The sequence below is a fragment of the Ailuropoda melanoleuca genome, chromosome 1, assembly GCF_002007445.2.
Source record: "Ailuropoda melanoleuca isolate Jingjing chromosome 1, ASM200744v2, whole genome shotgun sequence".
Taxonomy (NCBI): Eukaryota; Metazoa; Chordata; class Mammalia; order Carnivora; family Ursidae; genus Ailuropoda; species Ailuropoda melanoleuca.
The window spans coordinates 44185075-44205999 of NC_048218.1; the positions used below are offsets into that span (position 1 = coordinate 44185075).

Below are 20925 nucleotides of genomic sequence, written 5' to 3' on the forward strand. Positions count from 1 at the left end.
AAAAAATAAATGAAGACGATGCATATTCTTCCCCTTTATTTGCTCTAATATTCTTTAAGTAACACATTTCCCAGAGCCTGAAGGAATATGAAATCACAGCTTCCTAATTCACACTTTGTCAGCAACCTTGCACTGTAACTGTGTGATTGCTACTTTGTTCAAGTGCCACAGGATGCAGGACAAGACTCATCTTGTTGCTCCAGCCAATATTAGCATGTGACCTTGGGCATAATTCCTTGTTTCCATAATAGGAACCTGGTATTAATTTGTACCATCTGTCATTTACTGAAGGAAATTTACATATGTAATAGAACATAATTTATTGTGATTAAGAGTTAAATAACATTTACTCAGTGGCAGATACTATAGGAGGCATTTTATATCTTCTCTCTTTTTACATACTGAAAGTAGAGATCAAATCTTATGTTTCTCTTAGAAATATTACATCATCATCTATGGAAGCTGAGTCTATAGTAGGAGCTCAGGTGAAAACAGTCGATTTTTTTTTTTATAGATGATGCAGGCATGACTCAGTTGCTTAATAAACAATGTAGTCAGGCTATAGGGTACATATGGCGAATCAAACCCTCTTCATACCTAAGTTTTTGTATATGTGCATTAAAAAACAAATACAAGATTAACAATCATTATAAGACATTAAAATCTAGATTTTATATAAATATATAAGATATTAAGAATAACTTAATTATTAAGAATATTAAGATATTAAGAATAAAAGATTATAAAACATTAAAATTCTTCTGTGACCTACACAGTACCTAGGGCACTAATGAATACATCAGTAAAAGCAGCAGTGAAAGAATGTCACTGGATAACGTAAAGACACCACACAAACACGAACTCAGTCCCCTCACAGCATTCCTAACTCACTAAAAAAAAATGAAACACACACAAAACACTAAAATCATCAAGGCCCTTCAGGTTATCTGCCACTTGCAATAAATTCTATTTGCCTCTTTGTGTTAACACTCTCTTAACAGATTGTTCTTAAGTGCTCTTTCTCTGCTAAATTGTTAACATTTCATTGGTTAGCACCTTTCTTCTACAAATTGACACCAAAAAACCAGATTATTATTTCTGTATGTATATTATACACACAAACGTAATATTCACTTGTGTGTAAATAAAGATAAATCTAAAAATATGCATATAAACAGAGACTTCATTAATAAAATCTTACTTAATAGTTCAAGAGTTTTAAAATGTTTGCCAGCTACAACAACAAAAATTAGGAACACAGTAGAAACGCTAAAAATAGAAACCTAGCTAACTGTAGTACTCAAAACAAAGATTTCTATAAAATTACTGTATAATTAAGGTAGCAAACAATCTTAAGTAACTCATGCTCTATTTTTAAAACCAAAAGCATCCCATGAAAAATAACAACAAAACAAAACAAAAAACCAAAACAACGAGTTACAGAAATCTGGACTCTATTAGAAAGTAGTTCTATATTCTGACCTGTTTCATCTACAAGTTGATTTAATCTAACGTAAGATGGAAAAAATGGAAAATATTCGCCAAAAAAATGTCGTTAAAGAAGGTGGCAATCAGAAAACTTTTAAACTGTTGGTGTTAATTCTAAAAATAACCTAAAATAGTTTGGCTATTGTGGACATTGCTATGAACATTGGGGTGCATGTGCCCCTTCTTTTCACTACATCTGTATCTTTGGGGTAAATACCCAGTAATGCAATTGCTGGATCATAGGGTAGCTCTATTTTTAATGTCTTGCGGGACCTCCATACTGTTTTTCAGAGTGGTTGTACCAGCTTGCATTCTCACCAAGAGTGTAAGAGGGTTTCCCTTTCTCTGCATCCTTGCCAACATCTGTTGTTTCCTGACTTGTTAATTTTAGCCATTCTAACTGGTGTAACGTGGTATCTCATTGTGGTTTTTATTTGTACTTCCCAGATAGCTAGCGATGTTGAACATTTGTTCATTTCTGTTAGCCATGTTTATGTCTTCTTTGGAGAAGTATCTGTTCATGTCTTCTGCCCATTTCTTGACTGGATTATATGTTTTTTGGGTGTTGAGTTTGAGAAGTTCTTTACAGATCTTAGATACCAGCCCTTTATCTGTAATGTCATTTGCAAATATTTTCTCCCATTCTGTTGGTTGCTGTTTCCTTTCTACAACAAAAACTAATGATGTACTATATGTTGGCTAACTGAACATAGTAATAATGATAATAAAAAAAAAATAACCTAACATATAGCAACAATAATTCTGTCAATTGGGAATATTTCCCAGGCTTAGCGGTTCATAAATCGTAAGCAGGTGGTTCTCAGATTCTAAGGGGTCAGCAGACAATGAATAAACAAGTGTTCTGAATTCCAATTAGAAAGTTCATTAATACCTACATTGGCTCATTTTATTTCACATGAAATTTTAAACTATTTACTATTTTTTTCTACAAAAAAACACAAACATACAAATGTATGACCACTACAAAATTCCAGACTGGTAAAAACCGAAATAAAGAGGTTTAACATATTTTTTTAAAAAGATTTTATTTATTTATGTGACAGAGAGACAGCCAGTGAGAGAGGGAACACAAGCAGGGGGAGAGGGAGAGGAAGAAGCAGGCTCCTAGCGGAGGAGCCCGATGTGGGACCCGATCCCGGAATGCCAGGATCACGCCCTGAGCCGAAGGCAGACGCTTAACGACTGCACCACCCAGGCGCCCCAAGGTTTAACATACTTTTTTTTTTTTTAAAGATTTTATTTATTTATTCGACAGAGATAGAGACAGCCAGGGAGAAAGGGAACACAAGCAGGGGGAGTGGGAGAGAAGAAGCAGGCTCATAGCGGAAGAGCCTGATATAGGGCTCGATCCCATAACGCTGGGATCACGCCCTGAGCCAAGGCAGATGCTTAACTGCTGTGCCACCCAGGTGCCCCGAGGTTTAACATACTTTTAAGTGATAATGTCAAGTTCTCCAAAAGAAGTATCGACTATCACTTCTCAGCTGCACATGTACACTAAGATGCGTACATCCACTCCCACCAATTTATGGCACATAACAAATAGAGGCTGCCTTAAAGGACTTGAAGCTTTCAATGTAAATATAGATATGTCTCCTGAGCTCATTGTTCTAAACTGAAATAACATAAACATCATTGCCCAGAGTCATCCTACAAATGTTGTGTTTTCCCTAGAAACTGGCTAATGTTGAACAGATTCAAAACCAGCTATTTGGACCACTCGCCTATAAAATTTATTTTATTTTTCAAGTCCAGCAGTAAATGTTTTTAATTTTATATTTTAGAATGAAAATGTCAGTCTCCTTTATTACTCTATTAGATAAAAAGATCTTACTGACTTTGTACCTCTGGGTAACTGGTTTTGCTTCTCTCATTAAGACCAGCAGTAACTTAGGAGTTCCTCTCAATAGACCTTCTCACCAGAGGTTGCTAATAGGATGTTTGGACGTCTCTAGAGTCTACAAAGTTTTTCAATTTTCAAATAAAAATTTCAATTTCAAGAAAGGATGCTGTATTTTGTCAAATGCTGTTTCTGCATCTATTGAGAAGATCATATGGCTCTTCTCATTTCTCTAATTTATGTAGTGTATCACATGAATTGATTTGCAGATGTTGAACCACACATACAGCCCAGGAATAAATCCCACTTGGTCATGGTGAATAATCCTTTTAATGTACTGTTGGATTCTATTAGCTAGTATCTTGGTGAGAATTTTTGCATCCACGTTCATGAGGGATATTGGTCTATTATTCTTTTTGGTGGGGTCTTTGTCTGGTTTTAGGATCAAGGTAATGTTGGCCTCATAGAAAGAGTTTGGAGGTTTTTCTTCCATTTCTATCTTTTGAAACAGCTTAAGAAAAATAAATATTATTCTTCAAATGTTTGGTAGAATCCCTTGGGAAGCCACCTGGCCCTGGACTCTTGTTTGCTGGGAGGTTTTTGATTACTGCTTCAATTTCCTTGCTGGTTATGGGTCTGTTAGGGTTTCCTATTTCTTCCTGTTTCAGTTTTGGTAGTTTAACATTTCTAGGAATGCATCCATTTCTTCCAGATTGCCTAATTTGTTGGCACATAGTTACTTATGTTCTTACAATGATTTGTATTTCTTCGGTGTTGGCTGTGATCTGTCCTCTTTCTTTTCATGATTTTATTCATTTGGGTTCTTTTCCTTTTCTTTTTGATAAGTCTGGCAAGGGGCTTATCAATCTTATTAATTCTTTCAAAGAACCAGCTCCTGATTTCGTTGGTCTGTTCTACTGTTCTTTTGGTTTCTATTTCATTGATTTCTGCTCTGATCTTTATATTCTTTTCTCCTGCTGGGTTTAGACTTTATTTGCTGTTCTTTCTCCAGCTCTGTTAGGTGTAGGGTTAGGTTGAGTATTTGAGACCTTTCTGGTTCCTTGAGAAAGGCTTGTATTGCTATATACTTTCCTCTTAGGACCATTTTTGATGCATCTCAAAGGGTTTGAACAGTTTTCATTTTCATTTGTCTCCATGAATTTTTTTCATTCTTCTTTAATTTCCTGGTTGACTCATTCATTTTTAGTAGGATGCTCTTTAACCTCCATGTTTTTGAGATCTTTCCAAACTTCCTCTTGTGATTAAGTTCAAATTTCAAAGCAGTGTGGTCTGAAAATATGCAGGAAATGATCCCAATGTTTTGGTATTGGTTGAGACCTGATTTGTGACCCAGGAAGTGATCTATTCTGGAGAATATTCCATGTGCACTCGAGAAGAATGTGTATTCTGTTGCTTTAGGACAGAATGCTCTATCTGCGAAGTCCATCTGGTCCAGGGTGTCATTCAAAGCCCTTGTTTCCTTGTTGTGATCTGCTTCGATGATTTGTCCATTGCACTGAGTGGAATGTTAAAGTCCCCTACTATTATTATTATCAATGTGTTTCTTTCATTTTGTTATTAATTGGGTTATCTAATTGGCTGCTCCCTGGTCAGGGACATGAATACTTAAAATTGTTAGATCTTGTTGGGTAGACCGTTTAATTATCACATAGTGTCCTTCCTCATCTCTTTTTCGTTCAAAATCTAATTTGTCTGATATAAGGATTGCTACCCCAGCTTTCTTCTGATATCCATTAGCATGATAAATGGTTTTACACTCCCTCACATTCAACCTGGAGGTATCTTTGGGTCTAAAAAGAGTCTCCTGAAGCTTATCGACGGGTCTTGCTTTTTTATCCAATTTGATACCCTGTGTCTTTTGATTTGGGCATTTAGCCCATTTACATTCAGAATAACTACTGAAAGACATGATCTTAGTGCCACTGCATTGCCTGTAAAGTCTCTGTTTCTATACATTCTCTGTTCCTTTCTGGTCTATGTTAACTTTTAGGCTCTCTCTTCACTTAAGGGATTCCCTTTAATATTTCTTGCAGGGCTGGTTTATCGATCGTGAATTTTTTTAGTTTCCATTTGTTCTGGAAGCTTTTTATCTCTACTTCTATTGTGAATGACAGACTTGATGGATAAAGTATTCTTGGCTGCCTATTTGTCTCATTTAGCACCCTGAATATATCATGCCTGTCCTTTCTGGCCTGCCAGGTTCTGTGGATAGGTCTGCTGCCAATCTAATATTTCTACCCTTGTAGATCACAGACCTCTTGTCCTGAGCTGCTTTCAGGATTTTCTCTTTTTCTCTGAGATTTGCAAGCTTCACTACTACGTCTTGGTGTTGACCTATTTTTATTGATTTTGAGGGGGGTTCTCTGTGCCTTCTGGCCTTGAATGCCTGTTTCCTTCCCCAGATTAGGGAAGTTCTCTGCTATAATATGCTCCAATATACCTTCTTCCCCCTCCATCTTTCTCTCTTTCCTCTTCTTCTGGGATCCCAATTATTCTAATCTTGTTTTGCTTTAAGGTATCACTTATCTCTCAAATTCTCCCCTCATGATCCAGTAGTTGTTTATCTCTTTCTCAGCTTCTTTATTCTCCAATATTTTGTCTCCTATATCACTAATTCTCTTTTCTGCTTCATTTATCCTAGCAGTTACAGCCATTTTTATTGTACCTCATTAATATCCTTTTTGATTGCAACTTGATTGGATTTTAGTTCTTTTATTTCTCCAGAAAGGGATTCTCTAGTGTCTTCTATGTTTTTGTCAAGCCCAGCTAGTATCTTTATAATTGTTACTCTAAACTCCAGTTCTGACATCTTACTTACATCCATACTGATTAGGTCCCTGGCAGTCAGTACTGCCTTTCGTTCTCTTTTTTGAGGTGAGTTTCTCCATCTTGTCATTCTTGCACAAAGTGGTCACTTTTCTATTTGAGAATTGCAGCAATTCTTTTCTTAGATCTCAGGTTGAGTTCACAGGAGTTCAGAATGATCTGACAGCAATCCAGGTGAATTCCTGAGACCAGACAAAACTAAGTTCTCCTACTCCCTTTTTAAAAAAATTATTTATTTGAGAGAGAGAGAGAGAGAGAGAGAAAGCAGAGCGAGTGAGAGAGAACATGAGCAGGGTGGGGGAGAGGGAGAAGCAGGCTCCCCGATGATCAGGGAGCCCAATGTGGGGCTTGATCCCAGGACCCTGGGATCATGACCTGAGCCAAAGACAGATGCTTAACTGACTGATACATCCAGGGACCCCTTTCTTGATTAAAACTCTTTACCGTGTAGGGATAGAGGGCACATACTTCAATATCATAAAAGCCATCTATGAAAAGCCCACAGCAAATATCATTCTCAATGGGGAAAAAAAAAAGAGCTTTTCCCCTAAGGTCAGGAACATGACAGAGATGTGCACTATAACCACTGTTGTTCAACACAGTCCTAGAAATCCTAGCCTCAGCAATCAGACAACAAAAAGAAATAAAAGGCATCCGAATTGGCAAAGAATAAGTCAAACTCTCACTCTTCACAGATGACATGAGACTCTATGTGAATAACCCAAAAGATTCCACGCCCAAGTTGCTAGAACTCATACAGGAATTCAGCAAAATGGCAGGATATAAAATCAATGCACAGAAATCTGCTGCATTTCTATACACTAAAAAAGAAAGACATTAAGGCGTTGATTCCATTTACAATTGCATCCAAAACCATAAAATACCTAACCAAAGAGGAATAAACCTAACCAAAGAGGCAAAGGATCTGTACTCAGAAAATTACAGAACACTCATGAAAGAAATTGAGGAAGACACAAAGAAATGGAAAAACGTTCCATGCTCATGGGTGGAAGAACAAATATTGTTAAAATGTCTATGCTACTTAGAGCAATCTATACATTCAATGCAATCCTTATCAAAATACCATCAACTTTTTTCACAGAGCTGGAACAAATAATCCTAAAATCTGTATGGAACCAGGAAAGACCCCAAATACCCAAAGGAATGTTGAGAAAGAAAACCAAAGCTGGTGGCATCACAATTCTGGACTTCAAGCTCTATTACAAAGTTGCAATCATCAAGACAGTATGATACTGGCACAAAAACAGACACATAGATCAATGGAACAGAATAAAAACCCAGAAATGGACCCTGAACTCCATGGTCAACTAATCTTCAACAAAGCAGGAAAGAATATCCAACAGAAAAAAGACAGTCTCTTCAACAAATGGTGTCGGGAAAATTGGACGCAGCGTGGGAAAAGCCACACGCAGAAGAATGAAACTGGACCATTTTCTGACACCATACAGAAAAAGAGACTCAAAATGATTGAAAGACCTAAATCAGAGACAGGAATCCATTAAAATCCTAGAGGACAACACAGGCAGCAACTTCTATGAATTTGGCCACAGCAACTTCTTGTTAGACAAAGGCAAAATGGACTGTTGGAACTTCATCAAGATAAAAAGCTTTTGCACAGCAAAGGAAACAGCTGACAAAACCAAAAGACAACCAACAGAATGGGAGAAGATATCTGCAAATGTCTTATCAGATAAAGGGCTAGTATCCAATATCTATAAAGAACTTCTCAAATTTAACACCCCAAAAACAAATAATCAATCAAGAAGTGTAAAGACATGAACAGACATTTGTCCAAAGAAAACATACAGAGGGCCAAAAGACACATGAAAAAAATATTCAACATCACTTGGCATCAGGAATATACAAATCAAAACCACAACGAGATACCACCTCACACTAGTCAAACTGGCTAAAATTGACAAGTTAGGAAATGACAGATGTTGGCGAGGATGTGGAGAAAGGGGAACCCTCTTACCCTGTTGGTGGGAATGCAAACTGGTGCAGCCACGCTGAAAAACAGTTTGGACATTCCTCAAAAAGTTGAAAATAGAGCTACCTTATGACCCAACAATTGTACTACTATGTATCTGCCCCAAAGATACAAATGTAGTGATCCGAAGGGGCACCTGCACCCCAATGTTTATAGCAGAAATGTCCACTGTAGCCAAACTATGGAAAGAGCCCAGAAGTCCATCAACAGATGAATGGATAAAGAAGATGTGGCATATATGTACAACGGACTATTACTCAGCCCTCAAAAAATTAAATATTGCCATTTGAAATGATGTGGATGGAACTAGAGGGTATTATGCTAAGTGAAATAAGTCAATCAGAGAAAGAAAATTATATGATCTGACTCATATGTGGAATATAAGAAACAAAACAGAGGACTATAGAGGAAGGCAGGGAAAAATAAAACCAAACAAAATCAGAAAGGGAGGCAAACCATAAGAGACTCTTAAGCATAGGAAACAAACTAAGGGGAGGGAGGTTGGGGATGGGGTAACTGGGTGACGGACATTAAGGAGGGCACATGATGTAATGAGCTCTGGGTATTATGTAAGACTGATGAATCACTGGCCTCTACCTCTGAAACTAATAATACACTATATGTTAATTGAATTTAAAATAAATATATTTAAAAAATAAACAAATAAATCTATAAAATAATTTCAATTTCAGAAAGTCTAGTTGGAATTTGATGTAATTATACCAATTCAGAGTAAAAAAACCAGTCCTCTAATAATTATTGCACATGTTAATAGTTGTTTTAATTTGTCTTTCCTTGCTACCCAATGGGGAAACAAAAACTTTTCACTGGCAGATATCATCTTTTAAAATTGAGATTTATAGGTAAAAATTAAAAGAGATAACTGGTAATGGAAAAGACTGGATACTACTGCTCAAAGACCATTAAAACTAACTGAGAGGAATAAAACCATGCAAGTTATGAAGACTGGACAGAAAAGTGAAGAGGACACCAGGTAAAGTGCCCTAGGCACAACCTGGGTATTAAAGGAGTTCCGATTCATACAAGAGGGCTTCTTTGTGTCCAAAGCCTCTTACTGTAACTGAAACTCATGTAGGAAGAATTCTAATTCTTTGAAATGTTATCTTGTAGTAGATATGTCTGTTTCTCAAGTCTTTAAAAAGAATTAGGATCTGGCTTAATTCTAGAGTTACATTTATAACAAGACCTCTTAATTCAATCATTTCTGACTCAATATCCTCCAATAGCCTCTTCATTGGACTACCTACTATTATTCCTGCCTGTCTTCAACACACTCTTCACAGAGCAGGGAAGATCGTAAAAATAAACAAAAACACAAATCCAGTCAGATCACTACTCAGCTCTAACAGCTTCCACGCTCTCTTAGGAATAAGCTCCAACCCTGACATTTTCTACAAGGCCCTGAATAACATGACCTCCTCACCACACACTCAGTTCCACCTTAGCTGTGCCAGCTTCTTTTCTGGCACCTCCAAAGCTCCTTCCCACCACAGGGTCTTTGCATCTCATTTTCTTCCCTAGAATGTTTTTCTTCCTTGTCTGTCTAGAACTTCCCAATAAATCCTTCGGTTCCCCCACTTAAAAGGGACTTCCTTGGAAGAGTTAGGCTCTTTATCAATCTCCCACTCCTCCCACTCTTCTGGCCTCCTATTGTTGGAACTTTCCCTTTATCATACTTACCATAACTGCAGCTGAGCTACCATGTGTTTGAAACCTTTTCCCAACCCTGTACTGTAAGCTCCATGAAGACATAATTGTATCTTATTTACTGCTGTTTTCCCAGTGCCAGGCATATTGCAGGACATAAGGCAGTGAAGGAAATATAATCTTGCTATGTGCTCTTGCATAAAGGCATGAAAATTAGTCTACCTCACACAAAATCATGACTCCATCAACAATACATAGTATAACATTAACAAGTGTTTGTGAGAGTTTAACAAATGAAGAAGCTGTTGAAGCAAAATTTTTCACAATCTTTTCATTCCCAAATACTCTAAATTTCCAAATAGGTTGCTAAGCTGGGGACATGTAGTGATGTTCCTTCAAAATATTCATAGAATTCAGTGTGGCAGCAAAGTTTCCTGGATGGAAACAAACTGAGGCTCTCAACCAAAGCCAATCAGCATTCAAATGAATGAGTCATTAAAAGAAATCATGTCTGAAAGGCCACCCAAGAAGAAATGGTAAGAAATTCAACCCGGGTTCTCTTGGATTTAGCCAATTCACTTATAACTTCAAATAAAACAAATGCTTCATAGAGGCAAGGATATGCAGAAATATAAGTAAAAACTCAGGAGAGACCTATGAAATGAGGATTTCCTATGATTATGCCCTTCCTATGAAGAAGTTCCTGATTATGGCAGATATTTCAAAAAACTTTGGCATCTAAGATTCATCTAAAATAGTGACATAACCATTTGAAATTTGGCAGACATATGTAAGTCTACAACATACTGATTCTGTTATCCGAGATCGCTGTCAACTCTTAAACTTTAATACAGGACATTTAGATTTCTGTAGAATAAAAAGCTCCATAATTTAAATACCCAATGTAAAAGAAATTTTTTTTTTAAATGAGGGGATATTTATTTTCAAGAAATCTTAACAAGGGGCACTTGAGTGGCTCAGTTGGTTAAGCAGCTGACTCTGGATTTCGGCTCAGGTCATGGTCTCGATCGAGGTCCAGGGATCCAGCTCCATGTCGGGCTTCACACTAACCGGGGAGCCTGCCTGAGGATTCTCTCTCTCTCTCCTTCTCCCTCTGCCCCTCCCCCTACTTGTATGTGTGCAAGTGTGCACGCACTCTCTCAAATAAATCTTTTAAAAAAAGAAACCTTCAACTCAATAAATAACAGAGAAAGGTGAAAGTATAAAGAAGAAAAAAAGTAACAATTTAAACTGATACCGAGCGGAGAAAACTCAAGAAGAATAAGAAACAAATGGATTGTACATTTTCTATCCTCTTACCTATTAACTCAAGACTTCCAAGAAATAAAACTGAAAGGACGAGAATCTACTGTTGTTTTTTTTTTAATCTTTTTTTTTAATCTTTTTTATCTTACTCTCCTGATGGTGGGGAATGAGTATGTGTGTGTGTGTGTGTACAGTGGTGAAAGGGGAAAACTAACATTTGTTTTGATCCTACTGTGTCATGTGCTTACAGATACTACATGTGTATTAGAGTTAGTCCTTGTCACCAACGCACGGAAGTTACAGGAAGTGAAATGACTGGCCAGCAAGCACCTGGCGAGCACGTGGCAGAGGCAGGAGTGCTCCTCCTCCAACACCATGCAGCCTTGCTTGCCCTGGTTCGGTGGGAAATACTGTTCATTTAGTGTAATGTTTCCAGTTTTTTCCTTTCCATTATTCATCCAAATGAGTCTTCTTTCTCACTCTCTCAGAGCAATTTTATTAGCTTTCCCACTCTGTTCCATAGCTTAGAAATTAGGAAAAAGTAGACCTTTCTTCCCACAGAACAGCTGCTTCTCTATCACATTCTAAATGGAACTGTTAATGAGACCTATGGTGTCTACCTCAAGCCCAAAAGAGCTGAGAAGGAACAGCTTGCACTGCCCTCAGTCATTCTCAGTGCCCAACATTCTCACACTTAGCAGGTTCTTAATTTTCTCATTTATACAATATAAAGTAACAGCTTTTTAAAAATTTTAAATTGTTAGCTTAGTTAAATCATTGTTCAGTATTAAAATAATCATCTATTTTCTAATTTAAATGATTGCTTTGTTTGGCATATTCTTGCATTAACAGCACCTCTTAAAACTTTCCTACCACAGTACCACAGTGCTCCTAACAGCAAAAGAAACAAATCCATACCACAGTAGCCAAAACCCAGGAGAGATTTTATTCAAATTTTGCATTTTATTTTAGAAATTCAAGGAAATTTTGCATTCTCTTCCACTGAATACCCTTGCTTTTAATTTTCCCCCAAGACTGTCAACATTAACAACCGAGCACATATCTCAGGTTTATTTTGTAGTGTCAGACTCTATTCCTTTGAGAAGAATGATAATGTGGTCTTGAACACAGTACTATGAAATGGTAAGCTGTGGATAATAAAGCTTCAAAAATCGGTATGATACATTTCAATAACTGACAAGATTTTTAAAAAGTTATTGTCATTTGTGTTCCAATATTATAAAAGTGAAAAGTCAGTATTTCCTCTACTATGGAAAGGGAAGTGTATGGAATTTATATAAATGTTAATATACTTCTAATTATTAGAATTCTGAAACTGAACTAATTTTATTTGCAAAATTTATATATGTATTAACTGTTCAGTCTTTCTACTCTATTCTAACCTCAGATAACAAGTATTAGAAGAAACACTTCATTTTTGTTTTTAGAAACTGTAAAATGTGGAAGTTGTGGTATAAAGTTGAAAATTACCTTGTTTATCTATAACTGAGTATGAGGCCAAAAATCCTCGTCCAGAAACATGGATTCCACTCATGAACAGCACTGTAATTTCATTGCTTTTTGATTCAATTGAATGGTTCATCTGCAACCCCAGACCACAGTATTTGCCTAGGAATGAGGGGGAAAAAAGATATTTGGTATGACTCTCATGAAGTCAGTAATATTTACAACGTAGGTAAGAGCATCAGAATAATATACTGAACTGGATATTAAATAGAAAATGATGATTAGGATGTTTAGTGATTAAAAATCACATTACTCTGAAGAAAGAAAAAAATGCCAACTGTAAATAATTCAAAGGAAAAAAATGATATAGGCATCAGTGATCTTACAAAGATTGAATTTCTTATGAAACACATTTCTTGTATACTCTTTAAAATAGGAGGGATTAAAAAAATTAAAGCATTTCATGCATGCAGGTGGCTCATAAACAAAATGACAGTTACTCAGTAATATTCCTAACATATTCCCCACAAGGTACCCCTAGATTCTTGGGCTTAGGGCACCCCTTAAATCTTTTTCAGACTCCCCCCAATTTTTCTTCCAAGGATTGTTAACTTTTAGTCAGTCCCTTTAGGTGATTGTGCCCAGTCCTACAGCTTTAACTATGTTCTGACAATTCACATACACTCTCCCCAGAGCCTTTCTCTTGAAGTTCAGGCGTAGATATCCAACTGCCAACTTTTATCCTTTAATGTCTAATAGACATATAAAAATAACATACCTAATACAGATTAATAAAAGGGAAGAAGAAAAAAATTAGAGCAAGATACCCACCAATAACTAATAAAAATGCATTTTCTTATGTGCTTGGTAAAATCACAAATTCTGAATAAAGAATAACATTCCAAAAATGTTTTAGCTTATGGCAATATCATTCTAGAGTAAACGTAATGTGTATTTCCACAAATACCATTTTCAAGAACTACATATGATCTGAGTAAGATATCCTAAAGAATCAAGAAAACCCCAACAGAACTGGGTAATGGAACTTTTAACAATGTCACAGGATCAATATACAAAAATCAATTATATTTCCACATATTGGTCACAAATAATCTGAAATGAAATTTTTAAAACTTCACAACAGCATCAAAAATATTAAAATATTTAGGGATCAGTTTTTTAAAAAAAAATTCAAGGGGTGCCTGGGTGGCTCAGTCAGTTAAGCATCTGACTCTTGATTTCGGCTCAGGTCATGATCTCAGGGTTGTGGGATCAAGCCCCCTCTCAGGCTCTACACTGGGTGTGAAGCCTGCTTAAGATTCTCTCTCTCTGCCCTCCTCTCTCTGCCCCAACCCCCACGCTCTTGGCACTCTAAAACAAACAAAAAAACAAAACAAAACAAGTCAGTACACTTAAAAAAAGCAGAAAACACTGGGGCACCCGGGTGGCTCAGTTGGTTAAGTATCTGCCTTCGGCTCAGGTAATGACCCCACAATCCTGGAATCCAGTCCCACATCTGGCTCCCTGCTCTACAGGGAGCCTGCTTCTCCTGCTGCTGCCTCTGCCTGCCACTCTGCTTGCTTGCTCTTTCCCTAATAAATAAATAAAATCTAAAAAAAAAAAAAAAAAAAAAGGAAAAAGAAAACACTGCTTGAGAAAAATTAAAGGAAACCTAAATAAAATGGGAGACAGACCAAGCTCATGAACTGGAAGACTCAATATCGTTAAGATGTCAGTTCTCCCAACACTGACTTATTGATTCAATGCAATCCCTATCAGAATCCTAGTGTTGCTTTTTTTCTTTTTTAGAAAATAACAAGTAGAGCCTAAAATGTATATGGACATGTAAAGGACACAGAATAGCCATAATTGTGTAGTGAAAAGACAGCTGAAAGACTACTATAACTTGATTTTATACTTACTATACTACTACAGTAATCAAGACAGTACGATACACTGTAATGGCAAATCCTGATCTATATCTAAATCTTTATTTATATTATATCTCTATATCTACACCTATATCTCTATATATTTCAATGGAGCAGAACAGAATTCAGAAATAAACCCACATATGTGGTCAACCAGTTTCTGACAAAGGTGTGAAAGTAACTCAATAGAGAAAGGATAACTCTTTCAACAAAGGTATTAAACTAGGTGGATATTAATATGCAAAATCAAATGAACTTAGAACTTTACTTCAAGTCAAAATGGATCATAGACTTAATTCTAAGAGCTGAACTTACAAAACTCTTACAAGAAAACACAGGAGAAATCTTTGTGAATTTGAGTTAGGCAAAGATTTCTTAGATCCAACACCAAAAGGAAAATCCATTAAAGAAAAAAATGAGTAATCTGCACTCAATCAAAATTTAAAATGTTTCCTCTTCAAAAGATACCATTAAGAAAATGAAAAGACAAAACAGACTGGGAGGAAATATTTACGAAACAATCTAATAAAGATCTCATATCTGAAATGTTTAAAGAGTTCTTACAACTCAATCTCACCTTGTAAAATGGGCAAAAGATTTAAATAGCCACATCTATAAGATTTTATTTATTTATGTACTTATTTACTTATTTAGGGCACTCGAGCATGAGCGGGTGTGGGGGGAGGGGGGAGAGAAGCAGAGGCAGACCCTGGGATCATGAACTGAACTGAAGGCATATGCTTACTCGACTGAGCCACCCAGGCGCCCCATTGTAATATTTGTATAATTATTTTAAATACATTTCATTATTTTGTATTTATGTGTTAGATCTAAAACCAGGTAATTCTTTGTTTTTTCCAGAAAATGGGAATGATTTAACCCTAAAGCGATACTGACAGTTATCAGTTAAAACAAAACCCCCAAATTCTTAAACATCTAACACTGTCTACAGATTTTATACATAGAAAAGAAGAAAAAAGAAGAGTACAATAGTTGACTCTGCAGGTGCTTGAGTTCAATATATACCAAATAAACACCTGCCCCCACATCTTATTCCCCGCCAAAATGAATGTCTCTCTCCTCACTTGGTTGTCCTTTGATCAAAGGTTTTACCCATTATACAAGTAATGCAAGCACTTAGCAAAATACTCTGGGAAGGGAAGAAGAAAATTCATTCCTAATCTGGGCAATATATCCTAATCTGAGCAATACACGAGTTAATTCTTTAATTCCATTTTCCTAGTTTGGCCATTTAAAGATACTCCTAAATCAACATAAATCATTTACCTGCTAATAATTATAGGTTCTACTGATGGCTCTCAAGCCCCACCAATATCTCTAGAAGTTTCTCATGGATAAAATAAGAATTTCAAAAAATATTATATGGATATATACACAAAATTATAAATAAAAAAACTCATCAAGTACGTTAATCACCATAAGATCTATGAAACACTGGTTTTAGTCTAAAAGAATCCAAGCTCCAGGCAAATAAAAACGTTTAAAAAACCATTACCCTTAGGAAATTAGAAAAACAAATTAAATTCAGAGTAAGAAGAAGATATAAGGATTAGAGCAGAAATCAGTGAAATTGAAAACAGGAAACCAATTGAAAAGATTAGTAAAGCCAAAAGCTGGTTCTTTGAAATGAAGGTAAGTCTCTAATAAGGCTAATTAAGGAAAAAAAGAGGACACAAATCACTAATATCATAAATGCAAGTGTGGACACCACTACAGATCCAATGGTCATGAAAAGATAATAAAGGAATACTATGAACAAATCTATCTCCACAAATTTGTTAACCTAGATGAAAGGAACAGGCTCCTTGAAACACAAATTTGCCAAAACTCAAACTAGAAGAAACAATCTGAATTTTTAATTTTTATTTAAGAAACTGAATCAATAATTAATGATCTTTCAAAAGAAAGCACCAGGCACAAGTGGGTTCACGGATGAATTTTACCAAACGTTTAAGGAAAAGTTATACCAATTCGCTGCTATCTCTTGCAGAGAACAGAAGCAGAAGGAATACTTCCTAACTTATTCTATGAGGCTAGCCCTACCAGAAAACCAAAATCAAACATACTATATGAAATGCAACTACAGGTCATTATTTCTCATGGAATAGACATAAAAATCCATAACAAAATATTAAGAAATCAGGGGCGCCTGGCTGGCTCAGTCAGGAGAGTGCACAACTCTTGATCTTGGGGTTCTGAGTCCCACACTGGGTGTAGAAAGTATTTAAAAATAAAAATCTTTAAAAAACATTAAGAAATCAAATCCAACAATATATTAAAAAGAATTATACACCATGATCAAGTGTGATTTATCCCAGGTATGCAAGGTAGGTTTAACATTTTAAAATAATGTAATCCATCATATCAACATGCAAAAAAAGTATTGTGATCAAATCAATAGATGCAGAAAAAGCATTTGACAAAACCTAACACCCATTCATGATATAAACCATCAGTGAACTAGGAATAGAGGGGAACTCCTTAGTTTAATAAAGAATATTGGCAAAAAACCTAAGTTAACTGGGGCGCCTGGGTGGCGCAGTCGTTGAGCATCTGCCTTCGGCTCAGGGCGTGATCCCGGTGCTCTGGGATCGAACCCCACATAGGCTCCTCCACTAGGAGCCTGCTTCTTCCTCTCCCACTCCCCCTGCTTGTGTTCCCTCTCTCGCTGGCTGTCTCTGTCAAATAAATAAATAAAATCTTAAAAAAAAACAAAAACAAAAACAAAAAACCTAAGCTAACATCAAACTTACTAGTGAGAAATTCAAAGCTTCTCCAGTAAGATCAGAAAAAAGGCAAGAATGTCCCTTCTCACCACTTCTCTTTTACATCATACTAGAAGTATTAGTTAACACAGTAAGACAAGGGAAAAAAAGTACCAGATTGGAAAGGAAGAAATAAAACTGTTTGTTCACAGAAGATATGATTACCTATGTAGGAAATATGTAGAAAAGCACAATGCAGAAAAGCACAAGCAACAAAATAAAAAATAAGTGGGACTATATCAAACTAAAAAGTTGTACAACAAATGAAACCATCAACAAAGTGCAAAGACATCCTATGGAATGGAAACAAAAATGCCTGCAAATCATTTATTTGTTAAGGGGTTAATATCCAACATATATAAAGAACTTATATGACTCAAAGCAAACAAGAACAACAAAACCCAATTAAAAAACGGCAAAGGACCTGAACAGACATTTCTCCAAAGAAGATATATAAAAGGCCAACAGGTACATGAAAAGATGCTCAGTGGCACTAGTCATTAGGGAAATGCAAATGAAAAACACAGTAAGATATCACTGCATGTCTGTTAGAATGGCCATCACCAAAAAAGTAAGAGACAACAAATGCTGGTATGGATTTGGAGAAAAGAAAACCCTGTGCACTGTTTGTGGTATTGTAAACTGGCACAGTCCCTACAGAAAATAGTATGGAGGATCCTCAAAAAAATTAAAAATAGAACTACCATACGATCCAGCAATTCTATTTTTGGTAATATATCCAAAGCAAATAAAAACACTAACTCAAAAAGATTCATTCATAGCAGCATTATTTATAATAGCCAAGATATGGAAACCACCTAAGTGTCCATCAATGGATAAATGGATACATGTACATGTAACAAAATATTAAACAACAAAGTATCATTCACCCATAAATCATGAGGAAATCTTACCATTTGTGACGACAATGATGGACCTTAAAGGCATTATGCTATGTGAAATGAGTCACAAAAAGACAAATACAGAAAGACAAAAAGTGAGATGATCTCACTTACATGTGTAATCTAAAAAAAACCCCACCAAACTCACAGAAAACAGTGTCAAGCTTATGGGTACCAGAGGCAGAGGCACCTAGGTGTGGGGGTCGGGGGAAGAGGAGATGGTGGATGTTAGCTGAACCTACTGTAGTAATCACTTTACAATATATGTAAATGAAACCATCATCCTGTACAGCTTAAATTTATATAATGATGTATGTCAATTATTTCCCAATAAACCTAGAAAAAAATACCAGTGAATTATTTTGTGGCTATCAACAAAATGATTTGAAAGGATATATGGAGGGATGAAAGACCCAGAATAGCAAATATAATATTAAAGAAAAGCTGGAGGAATGACACTACCCATCTTTAATACTTATTATAAAGCTATAGTAATCAAGACAGTGTGATATTGGTGAAAGCACAAGCAGATCAATGAAAAAGAAGAGAAAGCCAAGAAGTAAATCCACATAAATATGGTCAACTGAATTTTGACAAAGGACCAAAGGCAATACAATGGAGCAAAGATAGTATTTTCAACAAATGGTGCTGGCACAACTGGACAGGAATATGCAAAAGAATAAATCTAGACACAGACCTTATACCCTTCACAAAAATTAACTCAAAACAGACCTAATAGTAAAATGCAAAGCTGTAAAACTCTTAGAAGATAACACAGGAGAAAATCTGGATGACTTTGGGTATGAGTAAGATGATGACTTTTTAGATAGGACACCAAAAGTCACGATCCATGAAAGAAATAACTGATAAGGTGGACTTGATTAAAATTAAAAACTTCTGCTCTGGAAAGACAATGTCAAAAGAATGAGAAGACAAGCCACAAAGTGGGAGAAAATACTTACAAGATACACAGGTATCTTGTAGACAGAGGACACATCTGATAAAGGACTCTTATCCAAAATATACAAAGAACTCTTAATACTCAACAATAAGAAAACAACCTGAAACAAAAATAGGCCAAGACCCTGACAGACACCTCACTAAAAATATACAGATAACAAGTATATAAAAAGATCCACTACATTACATGTTATCAGGGAAATGTAATTAAAACAATGAAATGTCACTAGACACCTACTGGAATTTAGAATGGTCAAAATCCAGAACACTGACAACACTATGCTGATGAAAATGTAGAGCAACAGGAACTCTCATTCGTTGCTGGTGGGAAGGCAAAATGGGGGACTCTTCGGGATTTCTTTTTTTTTTTTTTAAGATTTTATTTATTTATTTGAGAGAGAGAGACAGATAGTGACAGAGACAGTGAGAGAGCACAAGCAGGGAGGAGAGGGAGAAGCAGGCTCCCACTGCAGAGGGAGCCCAACGTGGGGCTTGATCCCAGGACCCCAGGATCACTACCCAAGCCGAAGGCAGATGCTTAACCCACTGAGCCACCCCAGTGCCCCTCTTTTCGGGATTTCTTACAAAACTAAAAAGTCCCACTGTACAAGCCAGCAATCACATTCCTCGATGCTTACTCAAAGGAGTTGAAAAAGTATGTGCATAGAAAAACCTACACACAGATGTCTATAGCAACTTTATTCATAAACTGCCAAAGCTTGGAAGCAACCAGGATGTCCTTTAGTAGGTGAATGGATACATCCAGATGATGAAATATTATTCGATACTAAAAAGAAATGACCTATCAAGCCATGAACAGACATAAAGAAACTTTAAATGTACATTACTAATTGAAAGAAGAGAGTGTGAAAAAACTGCATGTTGTTTGATTGCAATTTTATCAGCTTCTGGAAAAACAAAACGATAAAAAGATCTATCTACAGTAGAAGACAATAAAAAGATTGGTGGTTGTGAGGCACTGGGGGAAGAAGGATGAATAGGTAGAGCACAGAGGACTTTTAGAGCAGTGAAAATATCACAATGATGGATATATTTCACACATTTTCCAAACCTAATAGACTGTGCAACACACATACACATGCACACACATTGTTAGCCATTAAGGAATGCAAATCAAACAAACCCCAATGAAATACCACTTCAGACCCACTACAATGTGAAGGAAGATCAAGGATCTGGAAAAACTGAAACCCTACCAATACTGCTAGTAAATGGTGCAGTTGCTTTGGAATACAGTCTGGCAGTCCTTCAAATGGTTAAACATCGAGTTACCATGTGACCTAGCGACTGTACTTCTAGGCATATACCCAAGAGAAATGCAAACATATGTCCACAAAAAAAACTTGTAAATGATAGTTCAGAGCAGCAGTATTCATAGCAGCTAAAAATTACAAACAACACAGCCAGTATTCTGGAGTTCCCAGGATAAACTGTCATAGAGAGATGGTGATAAATCTGAAAGAAGGAACAACGTAACCTTTTGGAAACAGAAGGAATTTTGAGAATTGAGAAGATCTATCTGGAGTTGGCTGAAAAAGTGTCTCTTGTCTTTTGGGAGAAGGAAAGGATGTAACTTAATGGGAAGAAGTATAAGATATAAGTGGGTCATCTGTGTGGAGTCCTGGGTGCTGGAGAGGGTTTGGTGCAGGGCTGTCAACCCCATGGGAAATATAAACCACAGCAGGGCATGAGGAAGCCTTGGCGAGGGACTCCAAGT

The 20925-nt window shown here is 36.4% G+C and overlaps 1 protein-coding gene across 2 annotated transcripts in view; it reads right to left on the bottom strand.

Annotated features, from left to right (window-relative positions):
- Positions 1-20925, bottom strand: part of DCBLD2 (discoidin, CUB and LCCL domain containing 2) — an 80314-nt gene that overhangs the window by 31233 nt on the left and 28156 nt on the right. The window contains exon 3 of one of the 2 annotated variants that reach the window (XM_002925508.4): positions 12633-12770. The exons of the other annotated variant lie outside the window; for it this stretch is intronic. Within the exon in view, the coding sequence (XP_002925554.3) occupies positions 12633-12770 (138 nt within the window). The remainder of the gene's footprint in view (positions 1-12632; positions 12771-20925) is intronic. 2 annotated transcript variants of the gene reach the window in all.